The 22454-nt window shown below is 52.2% G+C and overlaps 2 protein-coding genes across 11 annotated transcripts in view; both read right to left on the bottom strand.

Annotated features, from left to right (window-relative positions):
• Positions 1-246: 246 nt before the first annotated feature.
• Positions 247-10617, bottom strand: OCSTAMP (osteoclast stimulatory transmembrane protein). Of its 2 annotated transcripts, XR_011494440.1 has the most exons (4): positions 10466-10617; positions 7076-8066; positions 3502-4351; positions 247-2134 (listed from the first exon to the last, which is right to left on the bottom strand). XR_011494440.1 is itself a non-coding variant. In XM_014866968.3 (3 exons), exons 1-3 carry the CDS (start codon positions 10507-10509, stop codon positions 3869-3871), a joined length of 1518 nt encoding a protein of 505 aa, XP_014722454.2. In that variant the 5' UTR covers positions 10510-10617; the 3' UTR covers positions 3452-3868. The 2 variants fall into 2 exon arrangements, 1 of the variants encoding a protein (XP_014722454.2); XM_014866968.3 differs by lacking the exon at positions 247-2134 and having other exon boundaries at positions 3452-4351.
• A 6518-nt stretch (positions 10618-17135) lies between these two features.
• Positions 17136-22454, bottom strand: part of SLC13A3 (solute carrier family 13 member 3) — a 77061-nt gene continuing 71742 nt past the window's right edge. For all 9 annotated transcript variants that reach the window (XM_070486015.1, XM_070486014.1, XM_070486017.1 and 6 more), the window contains 2 exons: positions 21492-21629; positions 17136-18708 (listed from right to left, as the gene is read on the bottom strand). In XM_070486015.1, coding sequence (XP_070342116.1) covers positions 18532-18708; positions 21492-21629 — 315 coding nt within the window. In that variant the 3' untranslated portion in view covers positions 17136-18531. The remainder of the gene's footprint in view (positions 18709-21491; positions 21630-22454) is intronic.

Raw genomic sequence — 22454 nt, forward strand, 5'->3', positions numbered from 1 at the left:
GAGCCAATTGTGGGCATCTCTTCCCAAGCCCACTTCCAGTGACTTCGCGTGGGTCACTTGAAATCGCATGGTGGCAGTGTTTACACCATGGGAATCAGCCAACACTACAAACAAGGGCGTTTTTTTAGAATCAGTTGGATTCAACTGGAATGGAACAGAACCAGACATGATTAAATGGAATAGAATAGAATAAAACAGGATAGAAAATATCGAGGCGCATTGCACAAATTAAGAATAAGTGTTTTTCACTAAACTTTTATTTCAGATACGTGCACGTGTGTGTGTGTGTCTACAGGGTTGCAGAGAAAAAGATATTTCACCTGCAGATGGAGGTCAAAAAAGTTTCAAAGTCATTATTTTGGCATGTCTCCCCAACTACGGAGGATGGAATACTAAAAACGACATTTCCAAGGATGCCTTGCAGCTGGGCGGTCCGTGCGGTTTAGGTTCCACCGATCAGACGCACCTGTGTGAGACTTGGATGCTGGAAGGAAGCAGAGGCACCATGTCCCCTGCTTCTCTTTCTGCAGCAAATAGAAATAGAGCCTCAGAGCCGGGTCACTGTGTGGGGTCATGCAGGCTGTAGGGGCGCCCTGCACATCGACTGGAGGCCGTGTTCCCATCGCCTGTGATGTGAACAGCATCCCCAGCCGTATGATGCCGCAGCCCTGCTGGACGTGTCGGTGGACTGTATTAGTGGAGATCTCAGTGTCGCAGCTCTGGCTCTTTGGGGGGTCCAGAGGCCAAGCATGGGGCATCCACCTTTTGGTGGGATGAGTTTCGCACGTGCAGCCTGGTTCTGGTTGTGGTGGCTTCTTTCTCCTCGTGGACACAGGCCCAGGTGGTGCATTCTGAGAGCCGGCTGTTTGAGTGGTGGCCTTCTGATTTCTTAGCTTCCTGATTATAGCAGAGCTGAGCTCCCTGGTTGAGCTCATCCTGGGGCCTCCTTCCAACCATTTTGTAAGAACCCAATTCCCCGTGTTTAATCTCCTCTGGCTTAACATATCTAGAGCAATGTCTTTATCTGTAATTAAACCCTGACTGATGGGGCCCCCAATTCAGCTCACATTAGTGCTTTGTAAATTAGGTCAACTTAGAGTTTCATATTTCTTTTTGTTTCCTTATGTACCCATTACTCAGATTCTACACAAAGAAAGGCCTAGAAGCTGACCCAACAGGCAAGAAAACTTTCTTCTGGAAGTGTAGGGGTGATGATGAAAAGATCGCAAACTCTTATTCTATATATTTTCCTTATCTTTGTCACCAAAGAAACAACGAAAAAGACAACCTCGGGGGTTTACAATCATTATACAGGATTTGTGTCCTCCAGACCCACACTAGCCGGAATTTGAAGAGGAGCACAGGGCAACAGAGGAGGGAGAAGAAAAGTCTGGCCCAGAAGAACTCCACAGCCTCACCTGCTCCTACCCCCCTGCTGGCTCAGAAGGGGCTGCCCACATTCCTTGGGCCGTGGCGCCGTCCTCACAAGGACATCACCCCAGCTTCTGCTTCAGTCTTCATGTCTCCTTCTTCTGGCTTTGGCTCCCTTGTCTCCCTCTTATAAGGACACTTTCGATTACACTGGGCCCACCCAGATAATCCAGGAAAATCTCCCCATCTCAAGACCCTTAACTTAATCACAGCTGCAAATCCCTTTTGTCCCGGAAGGTGACATATTCACAGGTTCTGGGGACTACGGCACGGACAGCTCTGGGGACAGCTCTGATTCTGCCCACCATGCCTGTGGTCCCGAGGGTGCTGGCTTTGGGAGACGTGGAGCCGTTGTGCGGCCTGGGGCCTGACGTGATTCTCCCACGCGCACTGGCTGTTACACTGAAACACGTGACAGGGGATATAGTTCTCTCTGCTTTGTACCTTCCCCTTTGGCCATAAACTTGACCCAGAGCAGGCTGCTGCCAGTGCCCAGCGCTTCCTTTCTGCAAGCCCCAGATCTGGGCTCCATGAAGGAGCCAAGACCAGAGACAGCAAGTCTAGCTCCAGATAGCTGGCCATTCAGCTAACTTTCACTGAGCACTCACTGTGCCCCAGGCGCAGCATGGGTGCTAGACATCCTGCAGAGGGCCAGACAGAGAGCACGGCGCATACATCCTCGTGGCGATGACATGAAACACACCTGCAAGTAAGCAAAGAGACAGCTGAAGGTATAAATGCAGATGGAAGATAATAATGGATATGAGCATGATAAAACCCGTAGAAGTGATAAAACCCTTTGAGATGATGGATCAGGGGTCAGCAAACATTTTATTTAAAGGGCTGGATATTTCAGGTTTTGTGGGTCTTGCAGTCTCTGCCTCAACTCCTCAAATCTGCCATCGTTGCAAAAGCAGCCGGAAACAACGCTTAAACTAAAGGGCGCGGCAGTGTTCCCCTGAAGCCCCACTCACACAAACAGGTGGCCTTTGGCCCACGGATTGTCACTTGTTGACTCCTGTGATCGAGTGAAGCAAGGTGGGATGGGACAATATTAGGCAGAGTGGTCAGGGAAGGCTTCTCTGAGGAGGTGGCATTTGAGCTAATACCCGAATGATGCAAAGAAACCGGCCATGCCAAGACTTGAAAGAAGCGTGTTCCAGGAAGTGGGAACATGAGGGTGCTGCCCTGAGGTGCAAACCGGCCTAGTGTGTCTGAGGAGCTTATTAAGCCCATGCGGCCAGGGCAGTGGAGGGAGGGAGAGGCTGGGTCCGTCAGGGCTTTAGTGACCCAAGGTGCCTCACTCAGGCGCCTGGCAGGAAGGTGATCATAGTCTCAAAGGGCTAACTAAAGGGAGTTTAATGAAGGTCAGAGGTGGGGACCTGGTTAAGGGAAGGATGCTGATGCCTCCAGAGGCTAGCAATGGTGGAAGCTGCACCCTTCTGGAACCCAGGGGGAGCTGTAGCCATGGGAGGGGGGCCATGGCCAGACACGCTGTGGCTGTGGGTGACAGAATGTGATGTCTGCCGAGTAAGAGCCCAGAGGGTTGCAGGAATAAGTGTGCCAACCCTCTCTGCCTCCCCAACCTGGGATCGCCCGCTGCAGCCTCCCACTGGCTGGGCCCAGCTAGAAGTCAGAGGGCGAGGGAGCCAAGGTGGCAGACTCACAGAGGTCAGACTCCTGGGAAGAGGGTAGGCAAGAGAAGGGCGGATAATGATCTGGAGGGAAAACCAGGAAATGCCAAGCCCACAGGGCGGGGAGTTGTGATTTTATTGAATAACTTCCATAGGGTTAGATTTCCCAGATAAATTACGGGTTACCCAGTGGAATTTGCATTTCAGACAAACAACAAATATGGGTTTAGTATAAGTACATCCTTGGGACATACTTCTACTAAACCCTTATTTATCTGAAATTCAAATTGAACCAGATGTCCTGTATTTTTATTTGCTCAACCTGGCAATCCTAAATGGGGAAACTCTGAAGGAATTTGAATCAGAGGAGTAATACAATCTAATTTAGGATTTAATAAATACCTTTATTTATAAAATCAAGAAAATTTTAGCTTACTGTAAGTTCAGAGGATTCAGGGGCACATAAATAAGATCCAGGAGCGTTTGGACGCGTTTGTGATGCGAAGTCTCTGTCTAGAGGTAAAGCAGCTGATGTGGACGCAAGCCTTGACCAAGCCCCCAGCGGCCTGGAGCCCCGGGAGCTGTCCCCGCACTTGCGTGTCTTCTCTGCATAGTTCTTCTCTCTTCATCGAGGCCTTTTGTGCCCAGTATTTCATTCCTCCCTCACCGTTCCCATGTGGAAAGTAGGCCTCATCGATTGTTATCATATAGTCATTATGCAGATATAGAAACCAAGGCTCAGAGAGGTGAAGCAACCTACCCAGGATCACACAGGGAGGCAGCAGAAGGACCAAGGTTACAACTCAGGTCTGTGCGGTCCAAAGCTCTTTCTGCTGTGCCCCCACTGCTCTCTGTTCTTCCAAGTGTCCAGTGTGCAGTAGGCCTGTCTCTCCAGGCTGGGTGCTCGCTGGCAGGCCCTGCTGTCCGGAGCACGAAGGAGTCCCCTGGGGCAGCTGCTGGCCTTGAAGCCTGTCATATCTCTGCTGCAGCCGGGCGTGAAGGTGGCGGATCCGCCTTGCCTCCTGGGTGGGGAAGAAGGAGGCAGCGATGGTGTGGCGCAGGCGGCGCGCGTAGGCCTGCAGGAGGACCGTGGAGCAAGCCCCGAGCTGCAGAAGGCCCGCGGCCAGGGGTGCGGCCGAGCCGGGGCGCCGGGCGGGCAGCAGCGGGCAGCTGGGGGCCGTGAAGCGGAGCTCCCAGTGGAAGGTCCTGTGGGCAGACAGGGAGGGGCTCTCCGGGGGCGGCTGGTTGAAGAGGAAGGAAATGAAGCCCAGGACGGTGTATGCAGCCTTCAAAGAGGAGAAAACGGCCACGTCAGCAGACAGACAGACACTCCAGCCATTCCCTGCCCGCCCCCACTTGCAGATGCTCACAGAGCTGGACCGGTCCAACTTTCCCCGCCTTCATCTGCAAAATGGGCACAGAAGCAACTCCTGCCTCCTGAGGTTTGAGGAGGATCAAATGAGATCAGGAGTCTGAAACAGGCTTTTTGCCAAATAAAAGGTGCCATACAAATGCTATTTTCATTATACTCTCTTTGAGCAGAATACTTCAGAGACAACAAATGAATGCTCGCAGGCATCCACGCTTTGCTGAGCCCTCGGTGAACACGGTAGATGTTCTATTCCATCAAATAATCACAATCCTATGAGGCTCAGCCCAGCATGAGCCTCGTTGAAAAGATGCGGAACCTGAGGTCACACAGTGGGTTACGTGTGGCCAGCCCAGGGGTCGGTCCCTGCAGGGCCGGGTCTCGGTATCCTGCTCATAAGTATAAGCTCTACAATTTCCACGGGGTGCTCTGGAGCCAGGAAGAAGGGTGTCCAGAGAGGAGGGATGTCAGAGGTTAGTCATCTGAACTTGGAGGCAGACTTATTAGGCTGGATCCTGGTTCCGCCCAGGTTCTGCCCGACTTCTCCGTTAGACACAGTGCTGGGGGCCCATGGTACCTTTAGGGACCTATGAAAATATTCTATTTTCTTTTAAAATCAGAATAAAAATGAGTTTTTAAGTTGAGGAATATGTTTCACTCTCTAATAGGAATATATTTGTCATTATCCCAATGCTGTCATTAATATTTTTTACGGAGAAAGGCGTCCATGTAAGTAAATGTGCCTGGGGCCCACAAAAGTCACAGCACAGCCCTGCCACCCAGGTTGGATGAGTTTGTGCAAGTCCCCTAACTTCTCTGACCCTCAGTATCTTCATCGGTACAATGGCAATGATAGTACTTTCTATCTTAGAGGATCGCAGTGACAATTAAATGAACTATCTTATTTCATCAGTTCTGGGATTCTTTTTTTTTTTCACATTTTAATGTCTTTGAGATCAAGACGTGTCTTCATATCAATATGACTTGCAACCACTTTCCACAGTGGTGCCAATTCGTGCTTGCTGAGAGGGTCAGAGGGTGCCAGTATCAATGCTTGCGGGGTGGGTATCTGCAGCTTGCGAGAAAATGCTGGAAATGATAATGGGGCGTCACCAGTGCTCGAAAGGCACAGAGAACAGTATTGGGTGAAAAGCCACAGACACTGACAGCGCGGCCAGAGTCACTCAGAAGAGTCAGGCTGGATGGGAAGAAGTTTTAGGGAAATCTTCACCTAAGTATTTCGCTATGTGTCTTGCTATCTGTACATGAGAAAGATATGTTACAATAAATCTATGTTAAATAATAAATGAGCTATTTTTTCTAATTCTAATTGATAAGAAGGCTAATTGATTTCTAATAAGAACTCTGACAGAACGCTAAATGATAAGAAGGCATCGTGTCATGGTTTAATTGGTAGCATTTTCTTTGCTAACGATACGTAAAATGAGGACATGAATTGCAATCAGTGTCATCTAAGATTTGCTGAAATACAGCAAATCAGGGAAGACACTTGGGACATTGCCACATTTCTTCACTTTGCTCTACAGTAAGAAATGCATTTTACAGCCCCTTCCAAGCACAAATAATATTGTGATTGAAGAAAAATTTCATAAAACAATGCATACCCTTATCACCTATAATATACTCTAATAATAGTCTGTTCTATTTCACTGGGAAAAAAAAAAAGCTGACCATGGCCCCTAGATTGATTAAGTTGATTTCATGCCGTTTGAAAAACACTTTCCTAGTCTATAATAAGTACTCAATAAATATTAGCTATTAGTATTATTAGCTCAGAGTCTGACACTTTGGTATGTTTTATGCAATGGACTTTTGTGTGAAATCTCAGCATTTAAAATAAAAAAAAATACAAAGATTTGTGGCCAAAGAAAAGATTGAAAACCACGAATCTTGATGAGATAGTAAATATGTCTAATAGTAAATAGATAGCAAGTATTTTATATATTACTGTTAAAATAGTAAATATTTTAGGCTTTGCAGGCCATACGTACCCGTCGTAACTATTCAACGTTGCTCTTGCAGAGCAGCCATGGACAACATGGAAACAAATGGCATGGCTGTGTTCCAGTAAAACTCAATTTACAAAATCAGGAAGCCCGCAGGATTTGGCCCGTGGGCCGCAGTTGGTGGCCTCCTGGTCTAGCCTTTTCCCAAGACCCCTCCAGTCTGATTTTCACAGATATGAGCTATTAATAATAGCCAGTATTTATGAGCCATCTCCTAGGTGGCCTGGAGCTTACCAGGTCCTTCTAGAAACCATCACATTTGAAGACTCACAATAACCTTGTAGGGTCAGCAGGATTGATCCAACTTGTGCAAGAGAGGACATGAGGCTAGAGCAGGCCGCCACTGTGAATGGAGGGACCTCGGGGGCGAGTTATTTTAATATCTCTGGGTATCAGTGTCCTCACCTACAACAGGGGGTGAAAAGAGAACCCCTGTGTCGGGCTGTTGTGGGAATTAAAGGAGGCCACCTGCCGATGCCCCGGGGTCCCACGGCTTATCCAAGGGCTACGACCAGCAGGCAAGTACAATCCAACTGCGAGTCAAGCGTTTAAGACCCCCTCCCACTTCCCTCAAGGAAAGGACTCTATGCCCGCCTCTCCACCACCACACTTACCTCGTACTTGACTGTGAGCGTGACGGGCACGGCAGGCAGCTTCTGAGCCCAGTCCACGGCTGCCTGCGCCAGGAGGAAGACCACATGGTCCGTGGCCACCGTCACAGCTGTGGCCACCAGGAGCAGGGCCAGCAGCCCCAGCCTGAGGAGACAACTCAGCAGCTCCCTTGGGGACAGCCTGGGCCGGGCTGCCCGGAGCAGCCAGGCTGGTGGGGAGGCCAACAAGTGTGTGGCCCGGGCCTCGGCCAGCTGCTGAGCTAGCTGCCGCGTGGCATAGATATTATCAAACCGCAGGTCAGTCAGGTAGCGATGGAGGTACCAGGTCGAGTCCACCAGGAGGCCCAGCATCAAGAGCCCTGTGACCACCCGCTGGGTCCCCAGCACTGCCGCCCGGGCCAGGGACTCCAGGCCAGAGAAGTCTTCCAGGACCTGCTGAGTGACCCTGAGCATGTGAAGCCGGAAGGCAGAGCCATTGCCCAGGGCCTGGAGCGTCAGCCCCTGGCTGGTGGGGCCCAGAGCCCCGGATGCCTCGTGCAGCTGGTGAGTGGTGTTGAGCAGACTCTCCAGGGAGCCCTCGGTGACACATCTCAGCACCTGCCCGGCTGCGCCCATGTTGGCCAGGACGTTGGGCACCACGGCTACGGCCAGGGTGGCAGCGCTCCAGGAGAGGAGCAGGCGGCGGCCCTGCTCCGTGCCCAGGGTGGGCACACTGAGTGCAAACAGGCAGCGAACTGGGGTCACCAGGCCCAGGCCCAGGAAGACCACCAGGCCACAGACAATGGCCACCAGGGCCGAGGACCCCAGAGGGTAAAGTAGCGAGGACACCAGCCAGTGGTGGGCCAGACCTGCGGCAGCAGTGGCCAGGGAGCCGCACAGGAGGAGCTGGGTCAGCAGCTGCCCGTGGCTGGCTGGGACAGGCCGAGAGAAGGCAACCCAGGCCACCTGCAGCGGGGTGAGGGCCTTGCAGATCCCCCAGTGCCAGCATCGCCACCTGCACACAAGGAAATTGGGGACCTCTATCAGGAGGGTGGGGGGTGGCTGTCTGCCCCATGCCCCCACCCCACACACCCATCAGCGGCTAACAGGCTCCACCCCTTTAGCCACAGGGGTGGGCACTCTTCCCAGGTGGGCCAATCAGAGTAACCCACCTCAAACCCACATGACCCAAGCTGAACCAATCAGAGACTTCCCCAGGAATATCCTCACTGGAGTTGTCAGGGGAGAGCCCAGTTTCCACGCAGTTCAGGAGGACGTGAGGGTGGGTGTCTGGGCTGTGTGCGTCCATAATTCTAGTTTTGTGAAGGCAACTGGCCCAAAGGAGGGATGGAGTCTTAGAGAGGGAAACACAGAGGAAAGAGAGAGAATGAGAGAGAGCAAAATAGGAGAGACTCTATTTCACTTGAATTCAGAGTCTTGCTTGGCTCACTGTGTGACCCCGGACTTTCCTTCTTTCTCGACCTCAGTGTCTCCTCTGTAATTTGCAGGGGAGGAGGGAAAGGGAGACTGGATCAGTTGATCTCCGAAGACCTTTCCTACACTATTGTCCTTAGACTTATTCACTCAACAGATATTTACTAAGCAACTACTATGTGCTAGTCATTGGGGAAAGAGGAATAAATAAAACAGATGAGCATCCCCCCTCCTAGATTTTACACTAAGGAGTGGTAACAGGACAGCAGGATGAGGTTCCTCCAGATGGCGTGCTGATGGGGAGGAGAGAGCGCTGAGGACGGAGCCCCTGCTCTCCAGGGTGAACAGGTTGGGATATGAAGAGGGACCAGGGGAGGGGTCTGAGAACGCAGGCCGTGCAGAGCTTGGGAAGCGAAGTAGAGAAAATGCTTCAAGAGGAAGGGAGCGATCAGACATGTCAAATGCTGCTGGCGTGTCAGAAAGATGAGGACTGAGCAATGACCACTGGATTTAGTCACGTGGAGGTCACTGGTGTCCTGGACAAGGGTAGTTTGGTGGCACGTTGGGCCAAAACCTAACTAGAACGGGCCCAGGAGAGACCAGAGGGGAAGAACGTGAGACGTGAGTGCAGAAAACCCCTTCAAGTCATCCGTGCAGTAAAGGAGCAGAGAAGTGCAGGGGCAGCTGATGGGGGAAACGGACCAGGAGAGTTCATTGAAGACGAGAGAACGCTCGCGGGTTCGCTGATGCGACATCCAGTCAGAAGGGGGGGTACATAGAAAGGGGGGCTCGCTGGAGCCACGTCCTTCGGTGGGTGGCAGGAGGCAAGACCGAGGGCACAAAAGGTGGGGCTGGTCTTAGAATGAAGCAGGGGCTGTTCATCCTTAATAGCAGGTGGGAAGGCAGAGGAGATGGGCACAGAGGATCGCAAATGGACAAGCGAACTGTGGGCACTTATATATCACTACCCCATCTGATATAGAGAGCCATGGTTAAGGGCGTGACCTCCAGATGGCCTGGGTTCAAGTCCCCACTTCACCACTCACCATCTGTGCGACCTTGGTCAAGTTTCTTAATCTCTCTGTGCCTCAATTTTCTCATCTGTAAAATGGTGCAATGAAAGTGGTACCTCATAGGGTCATCTTGTGTCTGGCACATAGTAAGTACCATGTCAGCTCTTGTCTGTCACTAGAGCATCAACTCCCTGGGGCAGAGACTTGGTCCCTTGGATCACTGGCGTATCCCAAGTGCCTGGATTAGCATCTAACACGTAGTGGGCGCTCCATAAATATTTATGGACTGTAGTATGTTGGCGTCCGTTTGCTCCTGGTAGCAGGAAGTGAGGGCAGCCCTGAAGGTGAGGATGCTGGAGGAGGTGATAGAGGCTGGAAGATGAAGAAGGTATAAAATAGTTCTCTAGGAGAGCGGGAGAGTAAATGAACTAAGGAAATGATACAGGCCCACAACTAGAAGGACCTGCAGCTAAGATATACAACTATGTATGGGGGGGGGGGGCGGGGGGGAGGTTTGGGAAATAAAAGCAGAGAAAAAAAAAGAGACAAGCAACAGTTGTTAGCCCAGGTGCCAATCTTAAAGAAAAAAAAAAAAAAGAAGTGCTACAGGTGCCAGGCAGCATTGAGGACCCACTGAGGTCAGAGATGATAAATTCAGGCCTCGTCATTGTCAGGAGACCAGCTGCCACGTATCGAGTGCTTGCTGTGAGGGGAGTGCAATAGCAAGCCCTCTGCAGGCGTTTGCTCATTCAGCTCTCACAACAGCCTTGTAGACGTTATTATTCCTGTCATTCTACAGATGGGGAAACTGAGGCTCAAAGTGGCGTGGATTTACCCAAGGACACACAGCCGGGGAATGGCAGAGCTAGGCTCTGCCAGGGAATGAGACCTAGGCTCATATCATCATGCCTGACCACTGACTGTTTGCTTGCCCGTGGCTCCCAGTGTCTGAAGTCCCCAGACCTACCCGGTCCTGACGAGGCTCTCGGCTGTCCCCCGAAGGGCTCTCATGCTCCCGGAATAGCGGCAGATTCGGGCAGACGGACTCAGGCGGCGATGGGAAGTGGAGAGGAAGTGTGGGCAATTGGGTCCTCTAGGACTCAGGAAACCCTGTCACTTCTGCTTTCCCACCCTTAATTAAGCCCTCCTGGTCACCTTGTCCCGCCCTGCCTGGGCCCACCTCCCCCACCTCCCTGGGGGTTGGGTGGGCTGCCACATTCTCTTTCGGGAGGGCAGGCAGGAGCGGGTGGAAGGTGGGGAGGAGAGAGAGAGAGCCTTTTCCAAGCACCGTCTCTAATCCTGAGAGCAGAAACTCGGGCCCACCTCCATTTTACAGAGGAGGAAACTGAGGCTCAGAGAAGTCACGCAGCTCATTAGCGGTAGCGCCAGGACTAGAACTCTGCTCGGCTGCCCCCTCCCCCCGCCCCCCACCACAGCAATGCACCCTGGAGGAGCCTGACCCCAGCTCTTCCGGGTGGGAACCCACAGGAGACCAGGGGACCTCTGTTGAGACTCTTTTCCAGCCGTGAGTGGCCCTGGTCTCCCTCCCAGCCCTGCCTGTCTTTAGCCTGACATGGACCTGGCTTCAAAGCACAGCTTTGTCCCTCCCTAGCTGTGTGACCTTGGGCAGGGGACCTCATCCCTCTCAGCTCAGTTTCCTCCTCTTACTAAAGATTAGTGCTAATGACAGTTAACACGCATTGAGCACTTGCTATGAATCGGGCGTTCTTCTGAACAGTTTCTGTTCCAATTCACTGAGTCCATACTTCCAACGACCCTTTGTGGTAGGGACTGTTCCTAACTCCATTCTTCAGTTCAGAAAACTGAGACCCAGAGTGTTAAGTCCCTTAACCAAGCCGCTTAGCCAGTAAGAGGTAGAGCCATGATCGTGCCCAACAGTCCCGCTCCAGAGCCCACTGGTCAGCCGCTGTGCTCTGCTGGTGCGGAGGGAAGGATTCACAAGACTCATGGTGGCCTTGTGACGCCCTTGGCTCTGCAAATGGGAGGCACTCGATCAGTGTGACCCCCCCTCGTGCTGTGATGCAGGCCCACGTCCACATCCTTCTGAAAGCCAGGCCCTACCTGGAAGGCGCACACCTCTCCCTCAGCCTCTCTGCGCCCCATCACGGCCAGCAGATTGCCTCCTCCAAGACGTCTCTCCTGGGCCGCCAGCCCCCAGCCTGCAGGATGGTCCTTTTGAGTGGGGTACCCCTGGGCTGTATTCCTGTCTCCCCGTCATTTTCCCTTATAAGGACGGATTGCTGGGGTCTCTTGCTCAGGCCTGAAGGAGTTATCCTGTGGCCCAGATGGGGGAAGTGACGTTCTTATAGTCACACAATTGGATGACACACCTGTGGCCCTCAGGGAGCCTAACACACTTCCCAGGCCCTGAGCCCCTCCAGGAAGCCAGGCCAGGCTCCACATCCGCCAAGAACTGGGCACACCGAGGAGACCAGGAGCAGGAAACGCACGCACCTGCTGGGGCGGGCCAGCCAGGGTAGGGAGCAAAGCTGGCCCCGTGGAAACAGCAGGGAGCTGCTGCGTGTGGACCAATAAGGGCCGCTTCTGCTTCGCCCCAGCTGAGGGTCAAAACCCCTTGAAAACGAGGCTCAACATGACTAGATTTTCCAATTTTTCCAAAGCTGTCATTCCCATTTTTATGTAACAGTCTCTTAGTTTTTAAAGTCAGCATTTAAAAAAAATGAAAAACCATTGTGCAGGCCAATCTTAACAGGTCTGTGGGCCAAAGCCAGCAAGGGCCACCAATTTACAACCTCTGCAGAGGCCTCGGTAGGACTGATGCAAGGAATGCCTGGCTGTTCCTCTGAACCACAGGGGCCCTGGGCTGGAGGCAGCAGATCTGCACTTGAATGCCAGCTTTGCCACTTACTATGCTGTGTAACCTTAGGCAAGATACTGTCCCTCTCTGAACTTGTGTGTACTCTGCTATAATGAAGAGGACATTAGTACCTACTTCTTAGGGTTGTTTGAGGATTCAGGGAGATAATCTATGTAGATGCCCAGTAGACAATAGATGCATGCTCCTGCCCTGTGCCTCTGACCTGGGCTGACGGCTCTGCCTGAGTGACCCCAGGCTGCTCAGACCTGATTGTACAGGCCTCTGTGATGCCCACTGGACCAGATCCCCAGCCTGGGTCCCATCACATAGGAGACTCTAGGGCACTGTGCTGGTCGGAGGGGGGCGGTCCCCCGAAGACACCAGCATTTGCCCAGTTTCTGCTCCAGCCCCAGAACTGCTGGATTGGTTAAGATCTGATTGGTTAAGAACCATGTCGGGCATTTCCTGAAGGCTTCTGTGGCTGTGTAATGTTTGGGAAGATGGGGACATAGGCAGGCGAGGAGCAGAAGCTATTTCTGGCTTTCCTCAGAGCATGTAGGCAGTCACTTCTGCCTATATAAGGCTGGCCTGTCTCCAAGGCCCACGCCCTCCGGAAGGGGCTTCTGAGTGACCTAAAATAGAACCAACTCTGCTGAGGGGAATTTCTGGAAGATTCAGAGCCATGAGACAGAACAGGAAGAGGAAGTGATAAATCTTCAGACCTAGAATCATAATCAGAGAGCCACAGAATGTTAGAGTCATGGAACTGTACCGCCTGTGGGTGTCGAACTTGGCCACCACCCAGTCAGTTGGAGAACGTGGAGACGTGGCTCGAGTCTTATCAGAGAGGCTACACTATCTAATGGACATGGCTTGTGAGCCATAGACGTATTTAAAATTTTCCAGTAGCCACATAAAAAAGTAAAATTAATTTTAATATTCTACTTAACCTAATATATCCAAAATATTATCCTTTCAACATGTCATCAATATAAAAAATTATTAATGGGATATTTTTACATTCATTTTTTTTTTTCTTAAAGATTGGCACCTGAGCTAACATCTGTTGCCAATCTTTTTTTTTTCTTCTCCCCAAAGCCCCCTGGTACATAGTTGTATATTCTGGTTGTAGGTCCCGCTGGTTGTGCTGTGTGGGACGCCACCTCAGCATGGCGTGATGAGCGGTGCTAGGTCTGCGCCCAGGATTTGAACTGGTGAAGCCCTGGGCCGCTGAAGTGGAGCGCGCGAAGGTAACCACTCGGCTATGGGGCCAGCCCCTTTACATTCATGCTTTCCAATCTCAGTTTTTAAAATGTGGTGTATGTTTTATACTTAGGGCACATCTCAATTTGGACTGACCACATCTCAAGTATTCAACAGCTACACAGATCAAGTGGCTACTGTATTGGACAAGGCAGATACAGACCATTTCCATCATTACAGGAAGTTCTACTGTAGCCCTGCTCTAGGCCATTAGAAATGGACCTTCCAGATCGTGTAGCTTGGGAGTTATAGAATCAAATGCCTTCAGCGGCCAGGAAGGCAACAGAGTCAAATGAAGAGAGTCAGCATAAGACATTAAGGAGTGGTGGGGACTGTGACAAATAAGAACATTCACACTTCAGCTTTCGTTCTCCCACCACCACTGCTCAACTCCAAACAGTTGTTTCCAGGTACCAATGAGGGTCCCATATTGCCAACTCTCCTGGTATTTTCTTTTCCAAGAGAAGCCTAAGTCCAGATTTTAATGTGAAATCTCCTGAATTTTAAATATTAGCAATCAATTAATAGTTTAAAACTCATGGGCGGGAAGCAAAAAAAAAAGCTGACTGTGGGCTGGATGCAGACCTGGGGACCACTAGGTGGCAAGCTCTGATTCGGTCTAAACCTTCCACGCCATGTTGTCTCAGTTAGCCTCTCCAGACCCAGTCTCTACCCTTCTCCTCCCTACCTTGAGCCCCCGGAGCTGGACGTGGGTGGACTGTGGCACAGGACTCCCTTGCATTCTGGCTTCTCTTGGTGTGATGGTTAATTTTATGCACCAACATGTCTGGGCCCAGATACTCAGTCAAACAATATTCTGGATGATTCTGTGAGGATATTTTTGAAGGAGATTCACATTTAGATTGGTGGAGTTTGAGTAAAGCAAATTGCCCTCCATAACGTGGTGGGCCTCATCTAATTGTTGAAGCCCTGGCTAGAACAAAGGACCGACTTCGGAGCAAGAGGGCCTTCTGTCAGCAGGCTGCCTGTGGATTCAAACACAACCCTTTCCGTGCACACACGTCCTGTTGGTTCTGATTCTCTGGAGAACCCTGACCAATACAGCTGGGTTTGGCTGACGGGGAGCCCCAGCAGGAGGCGAAGGGAGGGAGGAGATGAAGACCCAGGGCCGCTCCCTCCCTAAGGAGTCGTCAAGGGCTGGACGTGTCCCAGCTCCCTGAGGCAGCTGTCCCTCGGACCTCGGGCCGGGACGTGCTCTCCATGACCCCTGGCCACCGGGGCCTGTGCTTTTCCTCGTGGTTTCCCCAGGTGACCCTCTGCCCACACCCTGTGACTAGACCCTTTCCTAAGCTTTCCTCAGATTAGCTAGTTTAGGTGCTGTCTCCCTCCTTTAGAGATCCTGACTATGCACTGCCATCTCTCAGATGCGGAAACCACAGTCCAAAGCAGTGAAGGACCTGCTTAAGGCGGTACAGCGTGTGAGGGGTGGAGCCGGGAGTCCAGGGGGCTTCCTGAACCCCTCGTCCACTGACGTTCATTCCACCTGTTTTTCCCGTTTACCGTCACCGCTTCCATTCCTCTGCCCACCCGGCTCGAGGTACTTCTGTCTGCCATCCGTCCTGGAACGTGCGGTGTCTAGCCTGTCATTCTGTGCACCTGCTGTCTGTCACTTCTACACGTTGCTGTGTTTTCCACAGTGTGCTTCCTCTGTATTTTACTTAAGTACCCCCCACCCCAAGTAATGGTCACCTAGGTGGCCTCCAGCTCCTTGATACCTCAAACAACAGTGGCATGAATATCCTGCTACGTTGTCTCCTTAGGGACCCATGGGATCATTTGCTGGGCTATAAACCAGGAGCGGGATAGGGTCACAGGGAACCAGATAACGAATTCCCCGGGTTCCTGCCACAGTGCTCAGCAGGCTGATGGTAACAGTTTATCATCTTGCCAGCAGAACACGACTGTTTCTGCTTGCTCCCATTTCACCCTCACTCGTTGACCACTTTTCTAGTGTTTGCCAGTCTGATTGGCATATTGTTGAATCTTGGTTTAACTCGCATTTATCTGATGACAAGAGGGTTTGAGCATCTCTCTACAAACCTGCTGGCCACTTAGACATCCCTTTTCAGATCGGCGTGTTCATATCTCTCCCTCGATTTTCTCTTGGGTGTTATGGTAGAAGCCTTCCCAAGATGGCGGCCAACCATCCTCCGCCTGCGTGGATGCCACTCCTCCCATCCAGGAGGGGAGCCCATTTCCCTCCCCTTGACCCAGGCTAACCTTGTGGCCTGCTTTGACCAATAGAAGGGGCAGAATTGACATTCTTGGACTCCCTAGCCCAGGCCTCGAGGGCCTTGGAGCTTCTGCTTTTGCCTTCCTAGAAGCCCACTGTCACGTAAAGAGGTCCAGGCCGGACTCCTGGAGGAGCCACATGACCCTAGAGGTCCACAGCCATCACGGACATTCCAGCTCCAGCCAAACTCGCAGCCAAGTGGCCCCGGCCACACTATGTAGAGTGGAGACAAAATGAAACGCAGAAACGTGAGCCAATAAATGGCTGTGTTTGAAGGCCCCGGGTTTTGGGGAGACTCGTTCCACAGACACAGGTAACTACAACAGGTTTTTTGTTGTGTTTGCTTTTGTCTCTACCAGTTTTGGGGAGCTCCTCGTACATTCCAGACATGAGTCCCTGGTATATTTCCAATGACTCTGCCCCACCCCTGCCACCTACACCTCCCACATGGCTGACTCCTTCTGCTCTCATTTCAGTGCCGCCCCCTCAGAGAAGTCCTCCCTGACCGGCCCGGCTGAAGCAGCCTCTCAGTCAGTTGTCACATCAGCCAGTTTCAGTTTTGTCCCAGCCCGCACAGGACGCAGAGTCACTTCACTTGTTTACCCGCCTACTTTGTCTCCTCAGCTAGAGTGTAATAGAGTGTAATTCCATGTGGGTGGGGACGGTGACCCAGCATACAATCAGGGTCTAACGAAATATTGTTGAACGAATAAATGGAAGAACGAATGAACAGAGAAATGAACCACACAGACTCCAGATCAGAGGGTGAGATTACTTCCTTGTAAATTCTGGCATCAATTCATTTATCAAATATTTCCTGAGCAATTACTATGTGCCAGAAACTGCTCTAGTACCAGAGTTACAGCCCTGAGCAAAATAAAGTGTGTATTCTCCTAAGTTTATATTCTAGAAGGAGAGAAAGTTAACAGATAAGAAAACAAACGATATAGTGTCCTGACTAAATACTAAGAAGAAAAATACAGCACTAAAAATACCAGATGCTCAGGGAAGCTCTCTGGGCAGATGACATTTGAGCAGAGACCTGAATGAAGTGAGGAGACAGGTATATATTTGGGAGCAAAGTGTTCTAGGCAGAGGAAACAGCCTGTGCAAAGGCCCTGAAGCAGGAGAGTTCGAGTGTGTGGCTGGAGTGGAGCAGAGGCGAAAGAGCAGCAAGGAGGAGAGGTCAGGGAGGACGATTCTGTGGAACCTTCAGCTCAGGAATTTGGGGCTTTGAAGCTCTTTTATGTCCAGAAAGGGAAATAATCTCCAGGCACAGTGTTGATTAACATTCTTTATTTTATAGCCTTTTAATCAGAAGTATTTGAAATCATGATTCATCTGGTTACGAGTCCCACGGATTTCTCTGGGAATGAACTCCCCCCTCCCCCGTCCCACAGAGTGCGCCCCACCGCCACGGGCTGGACCTGTGACTAAAGCCGGAGTGCTCACGCGGGAAGCAGAGAAGGAGCTGCATCTCACGCTCAGCCTCGGGGCCTCTCCTCTCTCCTCCGTGATGCGTCGTGCTGTACAGAGGACAAGCCCAGGCCGGGGGTGCTGCCTTCCCAGGCTGCACTGCTCAGAGGCGGAGGGAGGGGAGACGGGAAGCTTCTGGGCCCCTCAGCTGGTGCCTTTTCCTAGGCTAGGCCAACGCTGGGCCACTGGTTCCACAACACTGCCTGAGCGCCCGCTGGGCCCAGAGCTGTGCAGTTCAGGTAATGTCCGGATGCTTCTGCCTGACATGAGGAGGGGTATCACAACCCTCTCGGAGAGCCCCGCCAGCCGCAGCTCCGAGGAAGTCGCAGCTGTCCCCACGCGTAGAAGAGGACATCTGCCCACTGGAGAGACTTCACCTGCAGGCCACGTGCAGGAGGGCCTGGCTGGAGGGGACATGGGTCACCCTCGAGAAGGCGGGGCCCAGGCTGGCCTGACCCCAGAATTACGGCCACAATGAGTCAGATGAAGCAGGAAAATCCTTGAAGGCTTGAACAGAGACGTGGGCTGGGGCTTGGAGAACTCCCCTGGTGTGCTCGGGAGCCCAGAGAGGGAGCAAGCAAGCTCGGCCCGGTCTCCACATCCTCAGGAGGTCATCGGTGTCCCCCACCCCCAGCCCAGTCTCCAGGGATTGAAAATAAGTCTGGCTGCTGGGTATCAGCGGGGGTAATATTCAGACAACTGGCAGAGAGTGGGCACCAACCAAGCAGACACACGTGGGCTGTGAACAGCTGGGACAACTGGACTGGAACACGGTCGCCCCCAAGGAAGATGATCCCTAAGGGCAAAGTGGTCTCTCCAGAGTGGAACCTAAAGCTGTGCCCATGGGGATTGAGGGCCTCCCATCCCAACTGTTCAAGACAAACGCCATTCCAGATGTGCTTATTGTTGCTGAAATTGGGCTCTCTTGCATACTAACCACATAACAGTTCAGAGATATAGGAGCTTGTTTCTCAGGCAGTAGATGTGGGAGATAACTGGGCCCTGAACTGCACAAGAGAGAAGGAGAAGATGTCCTAGATAAGGAACCTGTGGGCCCAAGTGGACCACTGCAGGTCACCCTTTCTTGCTGCATACTGGATCACAGAAAAGAATTGCTTGATCATCCTGAAGGGTCTTAGCAGCAGGTGATGGCAAAAGCCTTTTGGGAGGGCCCAGCCCAAAGAGAGTCCCTAAAGGGGACTCAGAGGGTCCGGAATGTGTCATTGGCCAAGGTGGATGGCAGTGCTGTGACATTGGCTGAGTGGATGTTGGCCCACTCCGGAAAGGTGCCCAGCTGGAAGATGGTCTGTGCCCAAGTGTTCATGGCCAAGCTGAGCAGCAGGACACCCATCAGGTTCATCAGGAGGCCTGTTCGCACCTGAAATGGAGCCCAGATGGAGGGAGGGTCAGCTGGGGGCCCCTCAGACAGACGGGAAAACCCAGGCTCGGAATCAGGAAGTCACTCACCCAAGATCTCACAGCCGGGAAGTGATGGAGCCAGGACCCACACCCAGGTCCGCTGATGCCCCAGAGCCTCCCACCTTTACGCTGCCCAAAGAGCTGCCAATGTCCCCATTCACTGAGTGGTTTCGAGGTCCCAGGGATCATGCCACGCAGTTGTCATAGGATTATATCATTTAACCCCGAAAGCAACCCTACAATGGTTATTAATATTATCCCCATTTTACAGAAGAGGAAACTGAGGTTCAGAGAAGTTGGCTTACCCAAGGTCACAGAACTTGAAAATAATCTGGTTTGGTCATTAAACACCATCCCCCACCCCCCCCCCCCCCACACACACACTCATACACGCTGCGTGTCCAGGTAAGGCTATGCTCGCTTCTTAGGAAGGATTTTCCTTCTGGAGATGCCGACCTCTTTAAGGAGGTGGAAAGAGTGTGCCCTCTTGCTCCTGTCCCAGCCGACCTCTTGGACCACTCAGTCAACCTTGGACTGACGATCCCCGTCTCCTGCCTGGGTTCTCTGGTTGCCCCACGTTAGTGCTGCCCCGCCGTGAATCGCACGGGGAGAAAGTCACTCCCTTCTCAATTCCTCTTTGAATCTATTGCACAGAATGTCTCCCTTAGGTGCTGCCATGCCCTTAGCACTTTTTTCCTCCTTGACAATTGTACCTTTTTAACAAACAGGGGTTCAGAACCTTCTCCAGGTGACTGTTAGCAGGAGAATGTAATTATTTTGCTTTTTTTTGCATTTATTTTTAGACTTACCTTCTATGGCATGCAATACCAATCTTCCATTTAAACTTTTCTTTTTAAATCAGAAAATTTTCTTTTTAAATATTTGTATTTAAGTTTTTAAAAGATGTAAGTTGATTAGTAATATTGTTAAACAGATATTACCATGGATGGCTCATGGAAAGGGCATAAACCATGAAGGCACGATGCCAAATAATGAAGTTTGGGAACTGCATTGCGCTGTCCGGCCTCCCTTCTAGAGGGTCTTAAAGCCCCTGGCAACTTTGGAGGGAGAGAAGGAGACTGGCCAAAGCTTTCAGAGAGCTGGCAGGAGGGTTTGGTCTTCCTTTTCCAGGATCCTGGCTCACAATGCCTGCTTGGCCCCACATTAGTTACTTTAATTAACACCTGCGTCGTTACTCTCACAGGAGTAAAACCTGCAGGTGGGCACGCCTGCTCTGACCAGCTGACTGCGGGGGGCTCGGCCATTCCTGCCTCTCTGGGCCTCCTCGTGCCCCTCTGCATCTTTCTGCCTTCCTCAGCACCTCTCAGCATGTCCCTCATTTCTCTCACTGTCTCTCTGTTCTCAGAATCTGCGCTATGTCTGCATTCCTGCCCCTCTTACTGTCTTACTGCCTCCCAGCTTCCACACCCGTCCCTCCCCACTCTGACAATCACTCCACTCAGCAGCCAATGCCATCTTTTAAAGGCAGAGGGTAGATCACATCATTGCCCCGCTTAAAGCCCTTTAAAGGCCTCCCGCTGTGGTTTTAATGACACCCCGAGCCTGTGCCCTGCATCGCCCCACCCTACTCCCTAACCTTGTCCTCCCGACTCTGCAGTCACACCAGCCTCCTTGCCCTGTGTTCCCAAAATGCACAGAGCTGGTCCTGGCCTCAGGGCCTTTGCACTGGCTACCCTCTGCTTGGGGTGCTCTCCCTTTTTCTATGCAAGGCTGGCTGCTTCCCATTATTCAGGTCTCGGCAGCTCCTACGTCACTTCCTCGGAGGGGCCTTACCTGCCTGTTCCACGTAATCTCCCCTCACCCATCCTCCTCTTCCAGCCCGCCATGTTTTATTTCCTTCATAGCACTTAGCAATATGGAAATTTACATCATTTAAAAAGATTGCTGTGCTTGTTTACTGTCTGTCTCCCTCAATAGAAGGCCACCCTCTTGGAGGTAGATGTTCTGTGACCCACTATCCGGAACACAATGCACTCAGCCGACACCCATGCAACAGAGGAGCTCATGCAACAGAGGACCGAACAAGTGAGTAAGCGTCTGTCTCCGACATCTCTGCTCTCTCTGGTGCCTGTGAGCTCTTTCTGCCTCTCACTCTTGTTCTCTCTCTCGCCCCGTTTATCCTGCGGGCATCTCTGAGCCTGGAGGGCCTGCATCGTGAATCAGTTAAGCAGGTCACTCTTCTCAGTGGCACCAGCTTAGGGTTTGCCTTTCCTGAGTGCCCCAGGCAGCTGGAGGATGGGAAGAGGTGCAGGAGGAGGGAGGGAGGAGCAGGACAGCAGGGTAGCAAAGGGGGAGCAGGAAGGCACTGCCCTGTGACTGAGCCCTGCTGAATGTCCCCACGCGCAGCCTGCGGCTTCCGCCCCCTCCCCAGCAGGCCAGGCACTGAGGCCACCCCGAATCACAGGGGGTGGTCCACTGCTCCTCTCTTCTAAAGATTCTGGGCACGGCGCAGCTGGCCACACAAGTGAGAGAGAGCGTTGCCCAGAGTGAGGGGGACGCCCCTTGTCCCAGAAGCCAACGGTGGAAGGCAGGCCCTGCGGCAGTGTTTCCTGAGGTTCTCTAAGTGGGAGAAGGACCCCAGAGTGTTTGCTAGAATGTGTCTTCCTGTCCCACTGAGAGCGACCTATGCAGAAATGGGGGGGACTCCTGCCTAGATGCCTTACCCACCACCCAGTGTCCACCCACCCCTCTGGGCCTCTGTCAGAAAACGCCCAGACTCACCATGTCCTTGACCAGCAAGTGTCCGGAGGCGAAGGCGATTGAGTTGGGGGGCGTCGAGACCGGGAGCATGAAGGCGTAGGAGCAGCCCACCGTGCCGGGGATCATCAAATACAGGGGGTGCACTCTCAGGCGGATGGCCTGGGCCCGGAGGGGCGGGAGGACCGAGACAGAGACATACAGGGAAACCACAACAAGAGACAGAGACAGACGTAGAGACGAGAGACGAGAGACAGAGACACGTGGACGGTGATTGGCAGAGTGAGAGAGAACAATAGGAACAAATGAGAAGGCAGGTTGGTTTAGAGACACGCAATGAGAAATGCAGCCAGAAATACAAATACACAGAAAATAGAGATAGAAATACGCAGAAATAGAGATGGAGAAGAAGAGAACCAGACCAAGGGAGAGAAGGAGAGAACATTCCCAAGGTTAGTGCCATTCCGGGGCCACCCTGCAGGTTCATCAGGGAGGACGGGCTGGGGAGATCTGTCTAGACGCTCCTTGCCCACCAGTGCATGAGAATCACCTGGAGGGATTAAAACGCAGATTGCCGGCCCCACTGCCCCGAGAGCTGCTGACTCCGTGGTTCTGGGGTGGCTCCAAGAACGTGCTTTTCTAACCAGTCCCGAGGTGATGCTGATGTGGCTGGTCCAGGGACCACGGCTCTAAAAGTCCCCTGCCTGGTCCTCCTCTCAGCGAGCCTGAACAGCTGGCCTCCGGCACGTTTTGTTGCAGACTCACCTGGTTTCAGAGCTACAGAGAGCTCACGATAGCGCCCGTTGGCAAGCATTTCCAAATTCCTAAGACTGTGTGGATCAAGCGAACATGTCTGTGGGCTGGCCTCAGTCAGTGGGCCACCAGTTTGTCACCACCCCCAAATGACATATGTATTCGCCTGCAATCCACGTTGATCAGTTCTCCAGCATTTTATTTAAGATAGGACATTTTTGGCCCCTCTGGGGA

The sequence above is a fragment of the Equus asinus genome, chromosome 15 (assembly GCF_041296235.1).
Source record: "Equus asinus isolate D_3611 breed Donkey chromosome 15, EquAss-T2T_v2, whole genome shotgun sequence".
NCBI lineage: Eukaryota > Metazoa > Chordata > Mammalia > Perissodactyla > Equidae > Equus > Equus asinus.

Excerpts from the sequence above, each read along its gene's own strand:
- OCSTAMP (XM_014866968.3), bottom strand. The coding sequence starts at position 10,509 with ATGAGAGCCCTTCGGGGGACAGCCGAGAGCCTCGTCAGGACCGG. Across the intron at positions 8,067-10,465 it reads GAGAGCCTCGTCAGGACCGG|GTGGCGATGCTGGCACTGGG; the intron begins GTAGGTCTGGGG and ends CCTTGTGTGCAG. Across the intron at positions 4,352-7,075 it reads CGCTCACAGTCAAGTACGAG|GCTGCATACACCGTCCTGGG; the intron begins GTAAGTGTGGTG and ends TCCTCTTTGAAG.